The 20,288-nt window shown below is 37.8% G+C and overlaps 1 protein-coding gene across 26 annotated transcripts in view; it reads right to left on the bottom strand.

Annotated features, from left to right (window-relative positions):
* Positions 1-16,458, bottom strand: part of MFF (mitochondrial fission factor) — a 29,550-nt gene extending 13,092 nt beyond the window's left edge. For 4 of the 26 annotated variants that reach the window (XM_014463295.2, XM_023761930.1, XM_023761962.1 and 1 more), the window contains exons 1-7: positions 16,246-16,387; positions 12,921-13,031; positions 11,982-12,159; positions 10,872-11,092; positions 8,900-9,069; positions 6,074-6,162; positions 3,166-3,240 (exon numbers count right to left, since the gene is read on the bottom strand). In XM_014463295.2, the coding sequence (XP_014318781.1) occupies positions 3,166-3,240; positions 6,074-6,162; positions 8,900-9,069; positions 10,872-11,092; positions 11,982-12,019 (593 nt within the window). In that variant the 5' untranslated portion in view covers positions 12,020-12,159; positions 12,921-13,031; positions 16,246-16,387. Of the gene's footprint in view, positions 1-3,165; positions 3,241-6,073; positions 6,163-8,899; positions 9,070-10,871; positions 11,093-11,981; positions 12,160-12,920; positions 13,032-16,245 lie in introns of all 26 variants that reach the window. The other 22 variants (XM_006082590.3, XM_023761924.1, XM_023761974.1 and 19 more) reach the window with 12 other exon arrangements.
* Positions 16,459-20,288: the final 3,830 nt, after the last annotated feature.

Here is a 20,288-nt window from a genome sequence, read left to right as displayed (position 1 = left end):
ACTTTTTGACTCGAGGGCCACAATGGGTTCTTAAACTGGACCGGAGGGCCGGAACAAAAGCATGGATGGAGTGTTTGTGTGAACTAATATAAATTCAAAGTAAACATCATTACATAAAAGGGTATGGTCTTTTTTTTTTTTAGTTTTATTCATTTCAAACGGGCCGGATCTGGCCTGCGGGCCATGGTTTGCCCACGGCTGGTCTAGGCACTAGTCTGTCACTCAGAATCCTCTAGGCAGCCTGGGAACACCTGCAGCTCTTACTCTTTGTGAGAAACCAGACTGAATTCATGTTAGAAAAGTGTCACAAGAGGCAGGAATAAAAAGGGTCAGTTCTGTGATAGAGCTGCCAACATACCTGGCTAAATTTACCTAAGCAAGTTTTAAAAGACCAATTAGTACAATATTTATTGATATAGGTAAAGTTTTTGTATTTGCATTTTGGTGCTGAAATTAAATACTTTTGCATATCATTCTATATTAGTAAATAAATTAGTTACATACTACTATATTGAAATCTATAATAATGAATATTTAGAATAATCTTATAGCAACAATGTCAATAAACTAAATACAAATCCATGAAAAAAGTTTGATAGATTTTTGCCCATTAAAAATTAAAAAGAAAGTATTTCCTTTGAGAGAAATCATTTTGTCAGTAAAAGCAACTGGAAATCAGGTGTATTTATAAAGTAGTCAAGCATAAACTATTTTAAGGTTAACTGCAAAGAATTCTTAAGATAGAATGCACAGAAGGTAGAGTTCTAAAAGTCTGTAAGATCTCTTCCAATTCTAAGATTCTATGATCATATAAAATTATAATCCTATATAATAAAAGAGTAATATGCAAACTGACGCTAACAGCAGAACGACTGGGAATGACTGGTCACTATGACACACACTGACCACCAGGGGGCAGATGCTCAATGCAGGAGCTGTCCCCTGGTGGTCAGTGCACTCCCACAAGGGGAGCTCTGCTCAGCCACAAGCCAGGCTGATGGCTGCCAGCACAGTACTAAGGATGTCCGACTGCAGCTTAGGTCTACTCCCTGCTGGCAAGTGGACATCCCCCGAGGGCTGCCGGGCTGCCAGAGGGATGTCTGACTGCCAGCTTGGGCCCGATCCCCCAGGACGTGGGCCTAAGCCAGCAGGTGGACATCCTCTGAGGGGTCCCAGACTGCAAGAGGGCATAGGCCGGGCTGAGGGACCCCCCCGAGTGCACAAATTTTTGTGCACTGGGCCTCTAGTATGGTAATAAATGGGAATTAAAAACCTTACATGATTCTCAATTGTAACTTAAAAATATGTAGAAAGATAAAATATAAAATTAAGTCTATCATTACTAGTAAAGATATTTCATCAAAGACCAATATAAAAAACCTATTTGGATTTCTGATGGTTTATCAAAAGAAATTAAATTTTCAAAGATTAGTAAGAAATTTGCCTTTTTATTAATTTATACTGCAATCCCTCATAAACAGCAAAAACAGAATAGGGAGTATTTTTTAAACTGATGATCACATTGGGCAGTATTATGTACAGATTAAATGCCCTTGATTGTTAAAATTTATTTTCATCTATAGATGAACAAAATTACCCTAATTAGAAGCAATAAATACTGCAGCAATCTTTTTAAAGCTTTAAGCTGTCTTGCAAGTCTTTTTACAAATAAGCAAATATAAGAACAAAAAGGACTAATTCCCATTTTAATTATCAGTCTAATTTGAGCTGGCATGCTCACCACTAGCATGGACTGGGAAGGGAAACAGGGAATGCTTTTAGAGTTAGTTCCACCTCAGTCCACTCATCCACCCAACCAAGGAAGAGTGACTTTTTGGTTGTTTTTTTTTTTTTTTTGGGGGGGGGGTTGTTTTGACAAGTGAACTACTGTGAGAAATAAAAAAAAGTAAACATATTGCAAAGGCACTGAGATTATTTAAGCAAATGTTATATTAGTAATTTAATAAAAATGCACTTTGATGATAAATTGATCCTAGTAATGTGATAAAATAGCAAAATCTCACCTTTATCTTTTTCTTTTATGAAAGATTAGACAATTTTGAAGAAAGCACCAATGTTTACCATGCTATTTCATTAGTAATAGCTGTACCTCATGCTTACATAAAATCGTATGACATGAGTGTTAAGTAAATAACACTAGCTAATGTCAAAACTCAAATTTAAATGAAAGTTTACTTGGCATAACTATGTCATCATTAAAAGGAAAGTCCAAAGTCAAATACCTCTTTCTCCATGGGTTTTCATAGGAATAATGTTTCTCAAACTGTGAGGAAAATCTCTTTGGGGAGGCTCAAGCCTCTTCCAAAAATGAATAAAGGTGCAATAGGAAAAGGGGGAGAAAGAATTTTCATTGGAACACAAATCTTGTGTCATTTCTCTTGAAATTTTAAATACAGAGAACACTAATTTGTTGCCACTGTTTAAGGCAATTTACTAGTTCCTAGAAGCATAATAAGAGAACCAGAATAAGGGAAAAATCATTGGTTGCCAGAGTGGCTTTTGTTGCTTAAGAACTATATTAGTTTTTAAATTCTTATAACTAAATGCCAATATTTCCCTTCCCTCCATAGGTCTAATAATTGCAAAATATTCTTCCAAGCAGAATTTTAATCTATGATATATTTTTAAAAAACTTCAATGATAATCCACACTTACACTCCATTCTCCTCTGACTCAAAATGAAACAAGATAGTATGCTAAAATTAAAAAAAAAAAAAAAGATTGGGATTACTAAATTTGGTTAAAATTGAATCTACAGAGAATATTCCAACCAAAGAAAAATAAAGAAAATGAAAAAGGATGCTTGGTCCTTAAGTGTAATTTAAAAAAATATATTGAATTTATTGGGGTGATACTGGTTAATAAAATTATAAAGGTTTCAGATGCTTATGTGTAAATTATTCCATTTCACTTTCACCATTATGCCCCAAATCACACATAACTTTTTTAGTTGGTCTGGTTTGTTTTTCTATATAAAGTATATGATGACAGTTTGAGAAATTCTGTAACAGAGGTACTAAAAAGCCAAACAGTAAGAGAATTAGGATATTATATGCCAATTACCTGGTGAAATATTAGTATGACATAAGCCTGCAAAATAAAAATAACTTCTACTTGTGAAAAGCAGAGCAGATAAAATCTTACGTGTATTCCGGTGCAGAAATCGGTGCCTGGAACCTTGAAATTTTATTTCTTGGGGCAGAATCTGATCTGTGCCACCTTAAATAATAATTATGCTTCTTTTACATATTCAGTTTTTATAACACAAAGGAAAAGCTAGATACGATTCTACTGGTCAGAATTCATTTTTATATCTATAGCTGACCACAATCAACCCTACTGTCTGTTGAAAGTAATTAAGAGAACAGAGACCAGTACTCTTGTTCTTATACCCATATGTACTTCTATTCTTCAAGCCAAGGAATAAAAGTAAAGGCAGGCAAAGGTTCATGCATAATGACACATAATTACTCTCATATTACAAAGACAAGACTAACTTAGGTAAAGACAGCAATAGTCTGATAATTACTTTAGTAGAGGTAAAATGTAGCTTTATTATGTTAATAGTTTCTTCCTGACCAGGTTACCAAATTAAATAAAGTCCCTAAGGTTAATTAAATGTAGGTTCTTAAAGATGAATTCAATTATAAGTTGTAAAATTAATAATGGTAGAAGAAAAGGCAAAGTTATATTATTACTAAGAAGATAGTTAAGTAACTTACTTAAAATGACATGGTAACATATATAATTACCATAATAAAAAGTATGGGTAAGTAATGTAAGCATTTCAATATTAAATTTATAGTTAAATATTCATGTTGATTTTACTACCAAAAATTAACACATGAGATTTTCAGTTTTATTAAACATCTAGAAAATGCCATTAAGGCAATTAAAAAAAAAAGAAATCAAATATTAGTGAACTCTGTTAATCTTTTCTGTTATGAGGAACTTATGTTATTGGCAACTGCAAAAATATCTTACGATTTAATCATCTACTCTAAATCATAGAGTAGGCTGGTTTGTTTACATAATACAGCTGTTTCCTTTTTCTCATTTCTTTTCTATTTCCTTCTTTTTAACTGAACTCAGCTACTGATAATATATATGTTGTGAGGAAAAAAACAAAAGTGATGCTAGACTGATGCTTTTATTGCATTAGTGTGAAATTTCAAAATATTAAATACCTAAATAAGCCATATCTTTATGTAACAGAAAAGTTTATTAAAACCTTTGCTGCTGCCTTAACCAGTTTTGCTCAGTGGATAGAGCGTCGGCCTGCGGACTGAAGGGTCCCAGCTTCGATTCCAGTCAAGGGCACATCCCCAGTAGGGGGTGTGCAGGAGGCAGCTGATCTATGTTTCTCTCTCATCGATGTTTCTAACTCTCTATCCCTCTCCCTTCCTCTGTGTAAAAAATCAATAAAATATATTAAAAACAAACAAACAAATCTTTGCTGCCTTAAAAAACATTATAAATGGAAAATAATAAAAGCTCCGAGGTTATGTGTAATCATTCTGAGGGCACTAAATATCAAGAAGCTAACTTAGCCATAAACTATGTAGCTTTTTCACCATTTGTATAATATGCTTGTAAGTATTTTAGAAAAATGATTTCATAGGCTGGTTGACATCACTGCTAACCAGGCACCTTCAAGGAAGTTATAAAAAATTTTGCATTAATAGTGGTTGAACATTTCAGATCAATCTTCCCTAAAGGAGATATGTATTAATTTGAACTTACTTTCCTCCTATATAACCGTTCAGAATACTGTAACTATTCTAGGGGGCATTTCAAGATTCCTCAAGAAATCAGAGAAATTACCATTCTGGCACCTAACAGAAGAAAAGAGAGGCCCTATGCCCATCAAAGACCATTCTGCATCCCTATACTCACTCTTCGGTCAGGTTCAAACTAGAACTTGATATGTTTAATATAAATGGTATACTTGTATTGTACTCTAGTTATTTTGCATAGGAATTTAAATGTTTTGCTTTTACCTAGATTTGCAAGAGAGAAATGTTTCATCTCCTAATTCTTTTGCAGTTCCCAAAGAAGCTAACATTATAATGCTTGGCATCAAATATGGTTCACAATGAATGAGTTCTTAGTAACTGACTGAACAGTTACTGAGGAAGACATATTAATTTACATAAAATATCTAAATCATCTACTTTAAAAAGCCACAATTACCAATGGCTTTTAGACTTAAAATACTGACCGGGATTTAAAGGGATGTTTAATTTATTAAAAACCCTTAAGTTTTAATAAAACAACAAGAAAGCACTTGCCTGATCTAAAGCCTGATCTAAAGCATCTTATAGTGGGGGAGCTTTAAGATCAGGGTGTGATAATTTAGCCAAATGAGAAAGAGTTTTAAACAAATAGTCCTTTAAGCAATATACTTGCATTTTTGGAAAATAAAAGGAATCTAGTAATTCAATAACTCAGTAGGCATAAAAATAATACTGGAAAGGAAAAAAAAAATCCACTCGTCTATGATACGGTGTTTACTATAGCTCATTAGAAGCAGAGCTAGAAAAGGTTAATTCACAATCTTATGACAAAAATTGAGTAACTTGGAAATAAAGACTTTCCTTATATAAAGTGTTTACCTTTTATTTATTTTTTAACCTACATGCTACATAAATAGTTTTGAAGGATGCACAGAACTGAGCACTTCACATTTATCAGTTTTTCTTAAGTATACTTTATAGAAGAGTCCCCATATAGCCAATTCATTCTTTGCTAAGACTATCATATACATAAAAGATAACGCTGTCGAAAAATGTTCACAACTAACAAATGGTCAGGTTTTTAAGGCTATTAAAAGTATTGCAATTATGTAAAAGTAATGCAAATGCAAAACAGATTTTAAATGCTATTAGAAATAAATTGTTTCTTAGGGTAAAACACATACTTCTTCCTCCTTTTCTTTTTTGAAAAAATATTTGAGAATTAAAAAATGTAAATTATTTAGAAAAAGATGAGACAGACAACATCTATAGAGAAAACTTAAAAAGGAGATACAGTACTTAGTGGTTGTACTCACATGGAATCAGTTCTGACCAGCTGTCCATTTTGGCGAACAGCATTTTCACTCATAGAGCGCTCTCTTTTTAGTCGGCCAACTGCACGGACCTGTTAGGCACAGAGAAAGGTAAGGGAATAGGAAATATTCTTAGTAGCCTAGTAGCTGCTTAGCATCAAAAGAACCTTAATCAAGACTACTCACAAAATTAACAAAAAAATAAAATAGATAAATAACCAAGAATTGCTGCTAGGCATGTGTAATTTAGATAGATATATTATTTAAGAACAATTCTCAACAGCTTTAAAGGCACATATATTATAGAAAATTTGTATTTCTATTATAAATAAGTGTTTCTGGCTTCTGGGGTTTAAACAAATTCAGATTTGTTTGGATATCTGAAAAGTAGACTAAAAAAATAGTCTTCCTAGCTTAAAGCCTTTGGCATTCCAGAAATAGCCACAATCTCCCATCCCACATGCTCTTCTTACAAATGTATCGACTTCTTTTCATTAGGGATGGGATCTACGTCTACTTCCTTGAAATTAGAAAGATGGATGCAATGTGGCTTCTGATGCTGGGTCATAAGCCATAGTAAGTTTCTGCCTTTTGTTCATGTTTGCAACAATGGCACCATGATGTGAGGAAGCATAAGTCGTCACATGAAAAGGCTATGTGTAGCCTAGCTGAGATCCCAGACACCAGCTATTATTAACTGACGTGCATAAACCTCAGATGATTGCAGCCTCAAGCTGTCAAATCATCCCGTCTATGAGACTCCCTGCCTTAGTTCCACATATTGTAGAACAGAAACAGGTTTTCCTTATTATACCTGATGCAAATTCTTTACTCACAAAATCCATGAGCAAAATAAGCAGTGCAGCTGCCACTGTTTCATGGCCCCCTTATAATCATTATCATTAAGCAGTTACTCCAATTTCCCTCTCCCCCGACCCCCTTAAAACCACTAATCTGCTTTCTGTATGTGGGAATTGCCTATTCTGGATATTTCATGTAAGTGGAATCATACAACATAAGGCCTTTTCTGTCTGGCTTGTCTTAGCATGTTTTCGATGGTCATCCATGTTGTAGCAGCTATAAGTACTTTATTCCTTATTATGGCTAAGTAATATTCCACTATATGGATATACCATGTTTTGCTTATCTATTCATCAGCTGATGGACATTTGGGTTGTTTCCACCTTTTGGCTATTAGAGACCTTTTTGCTTTTCATGACTTGAAGGACGCTACTGGCATCCAGTAAGTAGAGATCAGCAATGCTGTTACAAAAGGACAACCTTCACTACAACAAAGAATTAATTATTCAGGCCAAAATGTCAATAGTGCTGAGGTTGAGAAACCTTAGCATATGCTGTAAAATGACTACTACGGAATAAATGATTCAGGGATTTCACTTGATACTGAATAGCATCTGAATGAGTCATCTATGATACCAGCACACAAGGCCTTACTGCCCTTTTATTTCAATCCATTTTCAAAAAACTACCTGTCTTTCATCTTTCATATAGTCCTTTCCAAGGAGGATAAAGGACCTATGTAACACGGGGAAGTGGGGTTCCTAGTACTAGGTAATGGTCTTAAGTTGGAAGTTTCTGCATAAGTGTCTAAAACAGTGGGAGCAGGAAGATCAAAAGAAAAATATAACTAGAAGAATATTAAAGGGAGGGTTTCTCTCCTGGCAGAATCCTTACTCCAAGATAATACTATTCACGGCTGTAATTTCTGGTGGGAACTTTGGGGAGCCGGAAACTGGGCCTCCAACTGGGAGCATGCTGTGGTTGTCTTTTGTCTTATGTAATGATCTTCACAACTTTCATTATTCCTTACTATTAAAGAATCTTTGTGTGTGTGTGCATCTTTCCCTCATTCATACCACTATGTAGGAACTATGTCTCACAATGTAGTGTCTTACAATAAAATTCAAAGAAATATTTCTTAAATAAATACAATTCTGCAAATATCTTAGTGCCTTTTCCATCATGTGAACACTCAAATGTAGTGCTTTTCACCAAGCAACTATCTAGAATGTCCACAATTGCACCTACAAGTATATTTTCTCTATAACCGCAACAGAAACTTCCAACTTAAGACCATTACCTAGTACTAGGAAACGCCACTTTCCTGTGTTATATAGGTCCTTTATCCTCCTTGGAAAGGACTATATGAAAGAAGAAAGACAGGTAGTTACATTATCAATAAAAAGATGTTTCACATTGTCTCCTACTAGCCTCATAGCACAATGTCAGAAGCTATAATGAAAAAGTTGCAACTACAGAAATCATCACAGAAAAGAAGTTTTACAAAACTGGCCCTGAATCAATGGCAGAGGCAAGATCTGAATATGGCTACTAACACCTTATGAGTCCATACTGCCATCTATAGGTCAACAAGGCTATTAATGTTACATGGCACAGTAATGACTCAGTAGAAACTTTTCAGCAAGCAGGGAGAATAGGTGGTAACAACAAAAAAGGGAGCTTCCTTTGCTCTGTATGCCAGACTGATTTTGTAACAAAGTGATGCATTAGTCTTTTTCTATGCTAAATTTCCCAACTATTTCTGTATCACTGAAGGTGTAATGCCTAGGTTCATGATTTCCCCAAACTCTGCTTTTTCCTGAGACATAATTTAAATTAAAAACAACGAAATAGCAGAATATCTTATTTGGGATACCTACAAACCAGAATTTATAGTAATCAATGGTCCAGGCAGAAGGCTTTCATTAAATGTTGCTAATGATATGATTTACAGCCTCTTAACTCCTCTTTAGCTTTTGCTTTTTTCTCTATTATTTCAAATTCAGTTGATGTTAAAACTCTACTTACTTCTTCATTTTGGGGAGTTGAAGGAGGTCTTTCTAAATCCAGAAAATCTAGTGGTCTTTCACTTAGTGTAAGTACACGAGGTGGTGTTTTTAGTGCCAGAGGTTTTAAAGAAGTTGACTGAATGAGGTCAAGATCTCCTGGCCTTGAAAATGGAATGTCTTCATTGTTTCCTGGGAGTAAAAATATAAAAAGGTGAGAAGGGAGGTTTTAAAAAGGTAGTACTTTTATTAAACTGTTTTTGCCACTACATACCCACTAGAATGGCCAAAATGAAAAAGACTGACAATACAACATGCTGACAAGGATGTGGAGCAACTGAAACTCTCATACATCACGGATGGGAATATAATAGAGTACAGCCAATTTCAAAAATAGCTTGAAAGCTTTTTATAAAGTTAAACATAACTTATAATATGATCTAGCAATTTCACACCTAGAGATGTAAAAACACATGTCCTAACAAAGATTTATACATGAATATTCATAGCAGCTTTATTCCCAATAGCCCCCCAACTTAAAAAAAAGAAAAACCCAATGTTCCTTAACAGGTGAATGGATAAACCAATCATGGTATATCTACACAATGGAATTGTGTAGGAATAATAACTCTACTGAGTTATAATTATTCAGTAATAAAATGAAATGAACAAGATATAAGCAACAACAGGAAAGAATCTCAAAAACATAACACTCAGCAAAAAAAGCCAGACCCAAGAGTATACAGTGTATAATTCCATTTATATGAAACTCTAGGAAAGACAAATAGTTTCTGATTATAGAGATTATGGTTGCCTAAAATTGAAGGATAAAAATGAAATAAGATGGGCCACAAGGGGACCTTCTGGGGTAATGAAAATGTTCTATAACTGGACAGTGGTAGAGGTACATGGGTGTATACATTTCTTAAAACTCATCAAGCTGTGCCCTAGCTGGTTTGGCTCAGTGGCTAGAGTGTCGGCCTGCAGACTGAAGAGTCCTGGGTTTGATTCCGGTCAAGGGTACATGCTCAGGTTGCGGGCTCGATCCCCAGTGGGGGGCATGCAGGAGGCAGCCAATCAATGATTCTCTCATCATTGATATTTCTATCTTTCTCTCCCTCTCCTTTCCTCTCTGAAATCAATAAAAGTATATTTTTAAAAAACTCATCAAGCTGTACACTTAAAAATTACACACATTATATATATATATACTAGAGGCAAGGTGCATGAAATCTGTGCAGGGGGGGGGGGGGAGGGCGCTCAGGTGTGTGTGTGTGTGCCCTTCAGCCCAGCCTGCACCCTCTCCAATCTGGGACATCCCTCTCACAATCCAGGACTGCTGGCTCCCAACCACTCACCTGACTGCCTGCCTGATTGCCCCTAACCGCTTCTGCTTGCCAGCCTGATCATCCCCAACCACTCCCCTGCCAGCCTGATCGACGCCTAACTGCGCCCCTGCCGGCCCGATTGCCCCTAACTGCCCTCTACTGCCGGCCTGGTCACCCGCAACTGCCCTCCCCTGCAGGCCTGGTCCCCCCCAACTGTCCTCCTCTGCTGGCCTGGTCGCCCCCAATGGCCCTTCTCTGACAGCCTGGTCGCCCCTAACTACCCTCCCCTGCAGGCCTGATCCATCCCAACTGCCCTCCCCTGCTGACCTGATCGCCCACAAATGCCCTCCCCTGCTGGCCTGATTGCCCACAAATGCCCCCCCCTGGCCATTTTGTGTCCACATGGGGGCTGCCATCTTGTGTGTTGGAGTGATGGTCAATTTGCATATTACCTCTTTATTATATAGGATATAAATTATGTATTACACCTCAATAATTAGTTGATTAAAAACATTGCTTGAAATTTTACAGTATTGTAATAAATAAAATTTTTGAAAAAATAGTAAGTTGCACTTTCTAACCCCAATGTTTTGAAAAACCATAAACTTTCCTAAAAATATATAAAACAAAGATATGCCAGGCACTTAATACCCAAATGTAAAGTACCTGCTACGACAATCCTCTCTGGAACCTGCATAATCACACTGGCATTTGGAACTCCTTCTTGGAATTCTTGCTCCAGGTCAGCATTTGGTGGTGCTACCTTTAATTTTTCTGGGACCCTCATTCGCTGACTAATACCTTCGGTGTATTCCATTTCATATTGAATTCGACTAATTTCCGCCATCTCGGCAGCAGTGGGAGAAGGAAATGCTACCCCACTCACTCTGTGGGCAAAAAAAATTAAAGACAGTGTGATGAGTGTGAAAATGTTAGTTTTCTCTGCATTGTGAAGTTAGATGACAATACCTTATTGAAAGAGCAAAAAGGGACTTCTCATTTCTGAGTACTGAATACATACAAAAGAAAAATAAAAAGTGAAGAAAATGTTTTCTTTAACTTAATGCCTTCTCTCCCTTATCAGTTGAAACTGCATCTTGAAACTATTGTTTGGGAGCAAATTTAACAAATTATTGTATAATCACAACATAACGGACGCCGTATAGATATGCATGCTGCTTATGACTCAAAAATGCCTGAAAGAAAACTTAAAATTAAAATTTCCTAATCAATTACTGGAGGAAAAGCTGCTGGGACTTTGCAAAAAGGAAATTTGAAATTGCTGTCATGCATGGAAAAAAAAAAGATGAAAATCAGATTTATAAGGCTAATAAGATTAATTCTAAACGTACTAAAAAAGATGCAATCCCTTGAAAATCACAAAATACAAATTAAAACTCCTCTTGCTGAATGTATATCTGATGACTGAGATGCAATGAATACCAAGATAGCATATGCATTAATAAATCCTTAGTGTATACATTCATTTTGAGGGATTCAAAGTTTCACATTAATTTGTATTTAACATCACATTTACATGTATATTATTTTAAAGCATGACATGCCTTTAAGGGGAAAGATGGTACAGATGCATTGAGAAACCTGAATTAAAGCAGGATCCATGCTCCAGGGAAATGCAGTAGAAAGAAAGTTGCCCCAAAATACAAAATGCTGATAAAAATGTAAAAGAGCATGGTTAGCCTATGGCAATTAGCTTTCAGGCCACTATCGCTCAAGCCTATTAATACCAGCTCAACTGAATAAAATGTCACTGACCTTCCTATTGGTGGGTCACAGGTTTTTCTTTTACTCATTTTTAATATAGTTAATACACGTCTATAATAGCTATTAAAATACTGCTACCCTGTAGTTCAGTTTACTTTACACAACAATTCCCCTACAGATCTGAATTTTTTTGGAGGTGTACATAACAACACGGACACTGCTTTTCCAGCTGTAAAAAAGAAAGAATAAAAATCAGTATTTCAATAATTCATTTCCTAAGAAAACTATGAATAAAAGAAATATCTACTTAAAATAATTTTTGGATTTCAAGAGGTTTGGGGCTTGATCTGAGGAACAAATTTTCAAATCCCTCCTAAAAAAAGTTATTCTATATAGCTCAAAAATCATAAATATGGTGTAAAGTACAGTTACTATTTTATGATTTTGCCAACATGATAAAGAAAAGCTAATCCAATGTATATACAAATGAGAAGTCAGATTAGAAAAAAAAAACAAAAACACTTTGCTGTACAACTCTACTCATTACATTTTGAAGAAGAATCCTCTTCATTTTATTGACTAATGAAGAAACCACAAAGAGAACGTAAAAGGCAGAAGTAAATGTATTTCAAGAAGCTTTAATATTTGATGTATAAGTAGTGTTTTCTTTCAAAAAAATTAACTTTGGAAACGAAATCATACTAAATTTTCAGCAAAAACATTAATCAAGGGCAATAAGATATTAAGGACAGTATAACTGCAAGTCAGAGCTGGGATATTTCTTAAGCTCCATGTCAGAGATGTATTACACACCTTAAACTCCACCTCACTGAGACGTTTAGGAGAGTTCTTAGAGGTTGCTCAACTGGTTAATTACGACTGCGAACTTGCTTTTTTATTCTTTACCCAAATGTATGAATTTGAAGGATCTGGCATGCAGATGTTTTAAAGGCTAAGAAAAGAGAGCTAAGAGAGAAAATCTTTACTCACAAATGTGTACCAACCACTACTTGCTATTTGGCACTATCTGCTTCTGTGCTTCATAGTAATCCTTTAACTTGCTTCAGTGTGCACGTGCTGGATGTAGAGCCCCTTTTGTCCCTGGGGGAGAAAAACAGGAGCTAACTGAGAAACTAGATGATACCACATCAGGAATTCATTTCTGGAAATTCTCCAAATGATAAAAGTCATCAAAGATGCACAACCTTATATTTAAAAAACGCCACAAAATAAAGAAACACTGAAAAAGCTTACAACCAAAATTTATTGATTTTTAGAGAGATGAAGGGAGGGAGAGAGAGAGAAGCGGAAGAAAGAGGGAGACAGACAGACAGACATGGATTCACTGCCTCCTGAGCATGCCCTGACCAGGAATGCAACCCGCCTCTTTTTGGTAAACAGGACGATGCTCTGACCAACTGAGCCACCAGACAGGGTCCTACTACCATTCATTAGTTAAGCAAGATAAAATAATAGACTCATTACTTCTGATTTGAATTTAGAAAAATGTAGCAGATGAAAAACATATATAAATTTAAAAAATCTTAATACATATATATACATGTAAGTGTATATATACATACATACACATATATATTAGGAAGTAACAAATGTAATGGCTAAATTTTACTTAGTATTTAATTCCATACATAACAATTATTCAGTATTTAATTTAAACCAATAATATGTGCATGCGGTACAAAGCATATAAGAAAATACAGAGAAAATAAAGTGTTCACAGATCCTGTCCTGTATCACCACTCAGATCCCCACAGACAATCTCTACAATCAATTTTTGTGCATCATTCTAGATGAGATACTCATCCTATACTTGTGTGGATCAGAAGCACAATAAATGCTTATATTTAGAAATAACACTAAAAAGATGTATCTCAAGAGGATTATAGTCTTGGGACATTAAAAATTGAAGTTATACAATAATAAACAAGACTCACAAATTGTAGAACATTATCTCCCTGAAATGTGCTATTCTCTACACTCCATTTACTGCATTTCAGTCTTATTAACTTTCCACTGGACATTCTATTCTATAGCAACAGCTCATCTTACAAGAATCTGAGTTGGCCAAGTATTATAGACTTAGATCATAAAGGTGGACATGAAAAAGACAACTTCAGGAAAAAGCCAAATTACTCCTATAGCCAATCGGAGTTACTTAAAGAGTAAATGAAACTTTTCTACAAAGATTTAATGCTGAACTGTCCCAATTACTAGGATTCTGCTTATGTAAAATAAATCAAAATCTAATTTTTTACTTTCCCTCATTAGACTATGACATTTTTGGTAATATATTTTGACAATAAAGAAACTTCTCATTTGGAGTTAAGATATTAATTCTTGAAGTTTTCTCCCTTAGAATCTACTAGGTAACCAGTACTGACATCCTGTTATAAAACTAAGGACACAAAATTTCTCTCAGAATCACAGATGATCTTAGAGCTCTACTTTCTAAGCCCAGTGATTCCCAAATATCAGTAATTTGCCAATTTCATGGTTTTACCCATATTCACACAGCACATTTACTCTTACACTAATCTTTTCTTTAACCCAACTTTTTTAAAGGAAATTTTACATCAGTACCTTAAACCACAGTTTAAATACACACAACAAAAACTATTATAAAAACCCTCAATCAGACACCACCCAGAGTCAAGTCAGTCACGTCCCACTCATGGAAAGTATCCCAATTTTGGCGCATAATGGTTCATGCCTGACTTTCTTATTTTCTATGTCAAAACACTGGGACCCAGAGAGAAAGCATAGGGAGTGACAGAAACAAATTGGGTTAAACTGATCATGGTTGCACAGATTTATATAATTGTTTAATTACAAAAAAAAAGAAGTCCGGTTCTTTATCACCCATTGTGTGGACCTAGTTCAAGGTTTTAATCTAGGTCACCTGTTTCAGTTCTCTCTCCAAGCAACTATCCTTAAAAGGATGTGTTTATTAGAAAGTCAGGGTGTAGCAATCCAAAATTAACTTTAGCTTAATAAAAATCAGTGAAAACTTCGAAACATATAAATGATCGAGTTTTAAAATATGGTTTTGAATCCACAGAAAACAACTTTGAACACCAGAAGGGAGGATAGTACAGCCAAACTTCGTAGATCCTAAAATGAGGCAGCCCTATCGCACAGGAAGGAATAGAACACACAATTTCCTGTTGGAAAAAACAGCAAAACCAATTCACAAGCGTTTGAAACCAAAAAGATAGAAGCTGTCCCGCCCCCCACCCCCCCCCACCCCCCACTTAACTACATGGGGGAAAAACTCCTAAGTACAACTAAACGGTTCTAATTCTTTCCAAACCCATTTTCCTAAGGGATTTTGCTCTGGGATCTCATTAGCTAACGACACTGACACAGAAGCAAATGCTTTTCATCTAGGGAGAGAAAACACAAGTTAACATTTGAACTGCAGTTAAAATTTCTCCACGGATGGGAGGCCTGGAAACAACTGGTTCTATATTTGGGAACAAAGAACTAGGGCCCGGGGCCTTTCTTATCTTCTGCAATTAAAAGGCACCTCCGCTTCTGAGAGCCTCCTCCTCCCGGGAGAGGAGGCGCCTGGCTCTGAGGCTGTAGGACAGGACTCGTCCCGCAGACCCGGGGCAGGGGCCAGGCTCGCCGGAGCCGGAGCTCGGCTCTGCCCCCCGCCCCCCGCCCCCGGGAGGGAATCGGTCGCCGGAGCAGCTCAGGCAGCAGGTGCACCTGCGAACAAGGATGCTCACAGGCTGGGCCCGCTGGGCCGCTCGCGCCGGACCCGGCTTTCAACAAGGCCTTTCTTTTCCAACACGCACTTCCCACCAAGTCAAAAGAAAAACAACAAAAACTAGTTTTCAAGACGGCAGGTGTCCGGTTCAAGGTCACATACTTAGAGATGCCAAGGCCCGGACCCGGAGAGAGGGAAGACGCCCAGCAAAGCGCCGTGATCAAGCTCAGGACATCCCTAGTGTCTCCCCTCCTCTCCCCGCCCCCCGACACCCCCAAACTATTTTCTAGACGGGAAAAAAAGTCCAAATGTTTCAACAATGAGACGGCGACCTAGAAAGGGTGAAGAGGTTGCCCCAAACGTGTGCAGGGCAGTTTCCCCGCAGGGCCAGATGGGGAGGCCAGGCCTGAGAAGGCGGAAAGGTCGGGGTTGAAGGCGAGAAGCCCGGGGGTCGGGGGCCGGGACTCGGGCCGGGTAGGCACCAGGGGCGCACCGGGGCGACGCGGGTCCCCCCGGCAGCCGGAGAACCCCGGCCTCGGCGCCGGGCTGCAGGTCCCGGGTCCGGAAGACGTCAGTACTCACCCCTGGGCCGGCTGGAGGGTCCCCGGCGAGGGCCGCCGCCCGCCGGCTCCCGGGGGCTCAGGTGGGCGCTCTCGGAGGCCGTTGGCCGAGCGCACGGAGGCGCCCGGGCAAAACACCGGCCGGAGCGGCCCGCAGCGGGCCGGCAGAGACGCGAGAACGGCCGGGGCTGGCCCCTCCCGGGACCCGTAGCGCAGGCGGCGCCGCGGTCACGTGACGCGCCGGCGTCCGTGGGCGGGGCCGTGACTCCGGGATCCCGTCCCGGGGCGCGTTTCTGGCTCGGGCCGCGCACCAACCGCAGGGAACGACTTCTCACGGTAGGTGTTTCGTTCTCGGTTACATAGAGTTCGCGATCCCTGAGAGCCGCATATCCACAAGGAAACCTTGCGCAGCCAGTTAAACAACTACTTCTCCTGGGAATCTGCCGATGTCGCTAGCTCTGCAAGTGACTTTTAAAAATTTTTTTTATTTTATTGTTTAAAGTATTACAGATAGTAGTACCTATGACATCCCCCCTCTATGTTTTATACGAGGCAACTTCCTACATGGAGTGCACAAAGAACAATCAAAGAGACAAGGGGGGAAGATCGGTTGTAATTTATGCTACCTGCTGTGTGCTTATATACATGCATACAAGTCCTTCAGTTGATCTCTTACCTCCCTTTCCCCCCCTCCCCCCCAACACTTCCCCGGCCTTCCCACTGTAATTTGACAGTCTGTTCAATGCTTCTCTGCCTCTGTATCTATCTTTTTGTTCATCAGGTTATAATGTTCTTTATTATCCATAAATGAGTGAAATCAATCATGTGATAGTTATCTTTCTCCGACTGGCTTATTTCGCTTAGCATAATGCTCTCCGTTTCCATCCATGCTGCTGCAAATGGTAAGAACTCCTTTTTTACCGCAGCGTAGTATTCCATCGTGTAGATGTACCACAGTTTTCTAATCCACTCATCTGCTGATGGGCATTTAGGCTGTTTCCAGATCTTAGCTATGGTAAATTGTGTTGCTATGAACATATGGGTGCATATATCCTTTCTGATTGGTGTTTCTGGTTTCTTGGGATATATTCCTAGCAGTGGGATCACTGGGTCAAATGGAAGTTCCATTTTTAACTTTTTGAGGAAACGCCATAGTGTTTCCCACAGTGGCTGCACCAGTCTGCATTCCCACCAGCAGTGAAAGAGGTGCAAGTGACTTTTTAAAAATTAAATTTATTTGGGGTGACCTTGGTTAATAACATTATATAGATTTAAGTGTTCAGTTCTATAATCCATCGTCTGTATATTGCATCCTGTGCCCAGTCTTCCGTCACCATATGTTTGACCCCCCTTTACCCTCCCTACCTCCACCCCCTTTCTCCTGTTAATCACCATTCTGCAAGTGATTCTTAAACACTTTAACGTTGATGACTGTTTAGGTTCCTGAACTCTCAGACGCCTTCCCTGACAGTGACCCTGGTTTGACGGGCTCCCCTAATCTGTCAAGACGAGAATCCCGGAGGACTTAGGTTTCATTGTAGTAGTCTTTGTTAAGCTTCGGAGACCTCTCTCTGGATCTAACGATCTTTCCCTCTGCAGGAAAAACCAGTACCTTGTCCACCAACATTGGGACGGACTGATGCCAAATGGTGGAATACTTTGTATGCCTGGACTTGAGCTGAACAAAGACCTACTCAAGTCTGTATTTCCCCAGAATTAAAGATATTCCAGAGATGTTATCATTGTTCAAAATAATGTGGGAGGCCCTCTGAGAATGGCATTCTTGGGCCCCTTCATAGCAATGGCAAGGCATTTCTCTTTAAGAGATTTATTTTAGGACTGATTGGACTTAACCAACGTTTTTTGGAGGCAGAAAGAGACCAAGGTGGATGAGCCATCTATGACCAAAACCTTTAGGAAGGAGGGCCCTGCTGCTTCCACCACTACCCTTTCACCTTTTAATTAATTGCAGTTTGCTTTTTACTCCTGTCCCCTACCCCCCAAGAAAATGAACTTTTAAATGAAGACTGTGTGGTTGAAAAAAAAAAAGGATTCTATGGAAAGTAACCTCACAGGATTGTCTGATCATACGTTCCTAACAGGGCAGGTCATGGTGAGTAGTGATGCCCCAGGCACATAACTTTCAGCAAGAGGTTTGTCCTCGTCTTAAGCCAGCCCTGTGCATTGTTTCTGTGCATCTAGGTTAACACACCTTTGAAATCAGGGAAACCACCTTCAAGAAAGCAGGGGATCTTTTTAACTATCCTGTAGTCCAATCCCACATCCATGTCATTCTCCTTAGTTCCCTCCTTCATTTCAAATGCATAAAAGAAGCTGCAAACTGCTATTTTCCAGAGCATTTGAGATCTTGCTCTCCGACATATGTTTGGCTCAAATAAACTCAGGACATTCCTTATGTAATTCAATTACCAATCCAAAGTCTTCTCCTTTAATCCTGATCACCTTTAATCTTCCTGAATCGTTTAATTCTGTTAATGAGACTGAGTATGATATGTGAAAGCATCTAACACTGTTGGTAGAATCTCAAAAACAAAAAACACCCAAAAAAAGGCACATTTCTCTCCCTTACCTGGAAACTCCGCTGCCTTGTGTTTTGTGACAAGAGTTTCATTCAGGGACTTCATTCATGTGGCCATTCCTATTTACAGTTCAGTTCATCGTAGACTTTCGACCACATTGCCTCAAATCTTTTGTGGGAAAAGGTGGCATAAAAATCTAAATAGGTTACATTTATTTAGTCTCATCTGGTTGCACTAGTTCTAGCCCAAGTGTCCCTTTGGAGCTTTGGTCCCAAAAGGATTTCAAACTCAAATTTCTTCCTCATCTCAATCCAGATAACGTTCTCCTGAATTTTCCTTTTTCAGTTAATTTCAGTCACCAAGGTTCAAAATTCCGAAGTCACCTTTCACTGTCTCCTAAGTCCCCCGTCTTTAAAGTCTCTCACCTCAATGTCAACTGTCCAAGTGTACTTTGTTCCCATTGCTAGACTACTGATACATTACCCTTGTAACTGGACTCCCCCTCTTCAATCTTTTTTTTCTCTAATTTGTCCTAGACATTGGATCCATAAAGAACCGAGTTTTACAAATTGTGACATGAAATATGTACAACATGTCCATAATAAAACTTATTGAAGTGTCCATCAATTGGGGACTCATTGACTTACATAGTAAATCCATGCAAATAATGATTAGTTCTTGTTTATAGATATGAAAATGTGTCTACAGTGTGTTAACGTCTGTATTGTCTATTGTTTTGACAGTGAGCATATATTTTTAAAATTTAAAAAAATGTATTTTCACTTGGAAAAAATAAGACCAGATATAATTTTAAATTTTATTATTAGACAATACAATAAAATTATATTTTTGCTATAATTACAGAAATATTAGTACATTACAATATTATAATATTGTCAAGATATAAAATATTCAATATATTTTAAATATATTTCATTTGGTTATAGAGTGAATATTAAATTAAGTTTTGAAGCAGTAAGTTACATTTGATGCATAGAAAAATCTTTGTAAGTTAAATTAGCAATAAACTCAAATTTAGTATTATTGTAATTCTTTTTATAAATAAGTTACTTAATAACATTTACCTTGCAAAACGAGAGACCTCTGAGCAAACTGTGAAATTCCAAAGGTGAAGCCCCAAATTTAAAAGAAACAAGTTATTTTACATTTTATCTGCAAAGTTTAAGTCTTCATAACTTTAAAAACTCCTCAGATTATATAGCTACTACTATAGAAAGTAATGCACATGAGCTGTGTTTCAATGCTCAGTCTTAGAAGTATGATTAAGCAGCTTAGTATGGCTTCATTGGAATTTAGCATTACTTGTCTTCCTCAGAAGTTAAACACTGATGAGAGGGCAAGAGAAGATGGAGGCTGGGGGACAAGCGCAGGCCAGTTATTTGGCATTAGCACCAATCTAGGGCTTTTTCTTATTAGTAACATTAGGTAACCGTAAGTTCATTTGTGAGTTTGAACTTGAAAGAGAGGGACGGGTAGAACAATTGTAGCCAGCTCTACTTGGTAA

The sequence above is a fragment of the Myotis lucifugus genome, unplaced genomic scaffold, assembly GCF_000147115.1.
Source record: "Myotis lucifugus unplaced genomic scaffold, Myoluc2.0 scaffold_3, whole genome shotgun sequence".
Classification (NCBI taxonomy): domain Eukaryota; kingdom Metazoa; phylum Chordata; class Mammalia; order Chiroptera; family Vespertilionidae; genus Myotis; species Myotis lucifugus.
The sequence above is the reverse complement of the archived record's forward strand: the minus strand, read 5'-3'. Positions and strand labels throughout refer to the sequence as shown.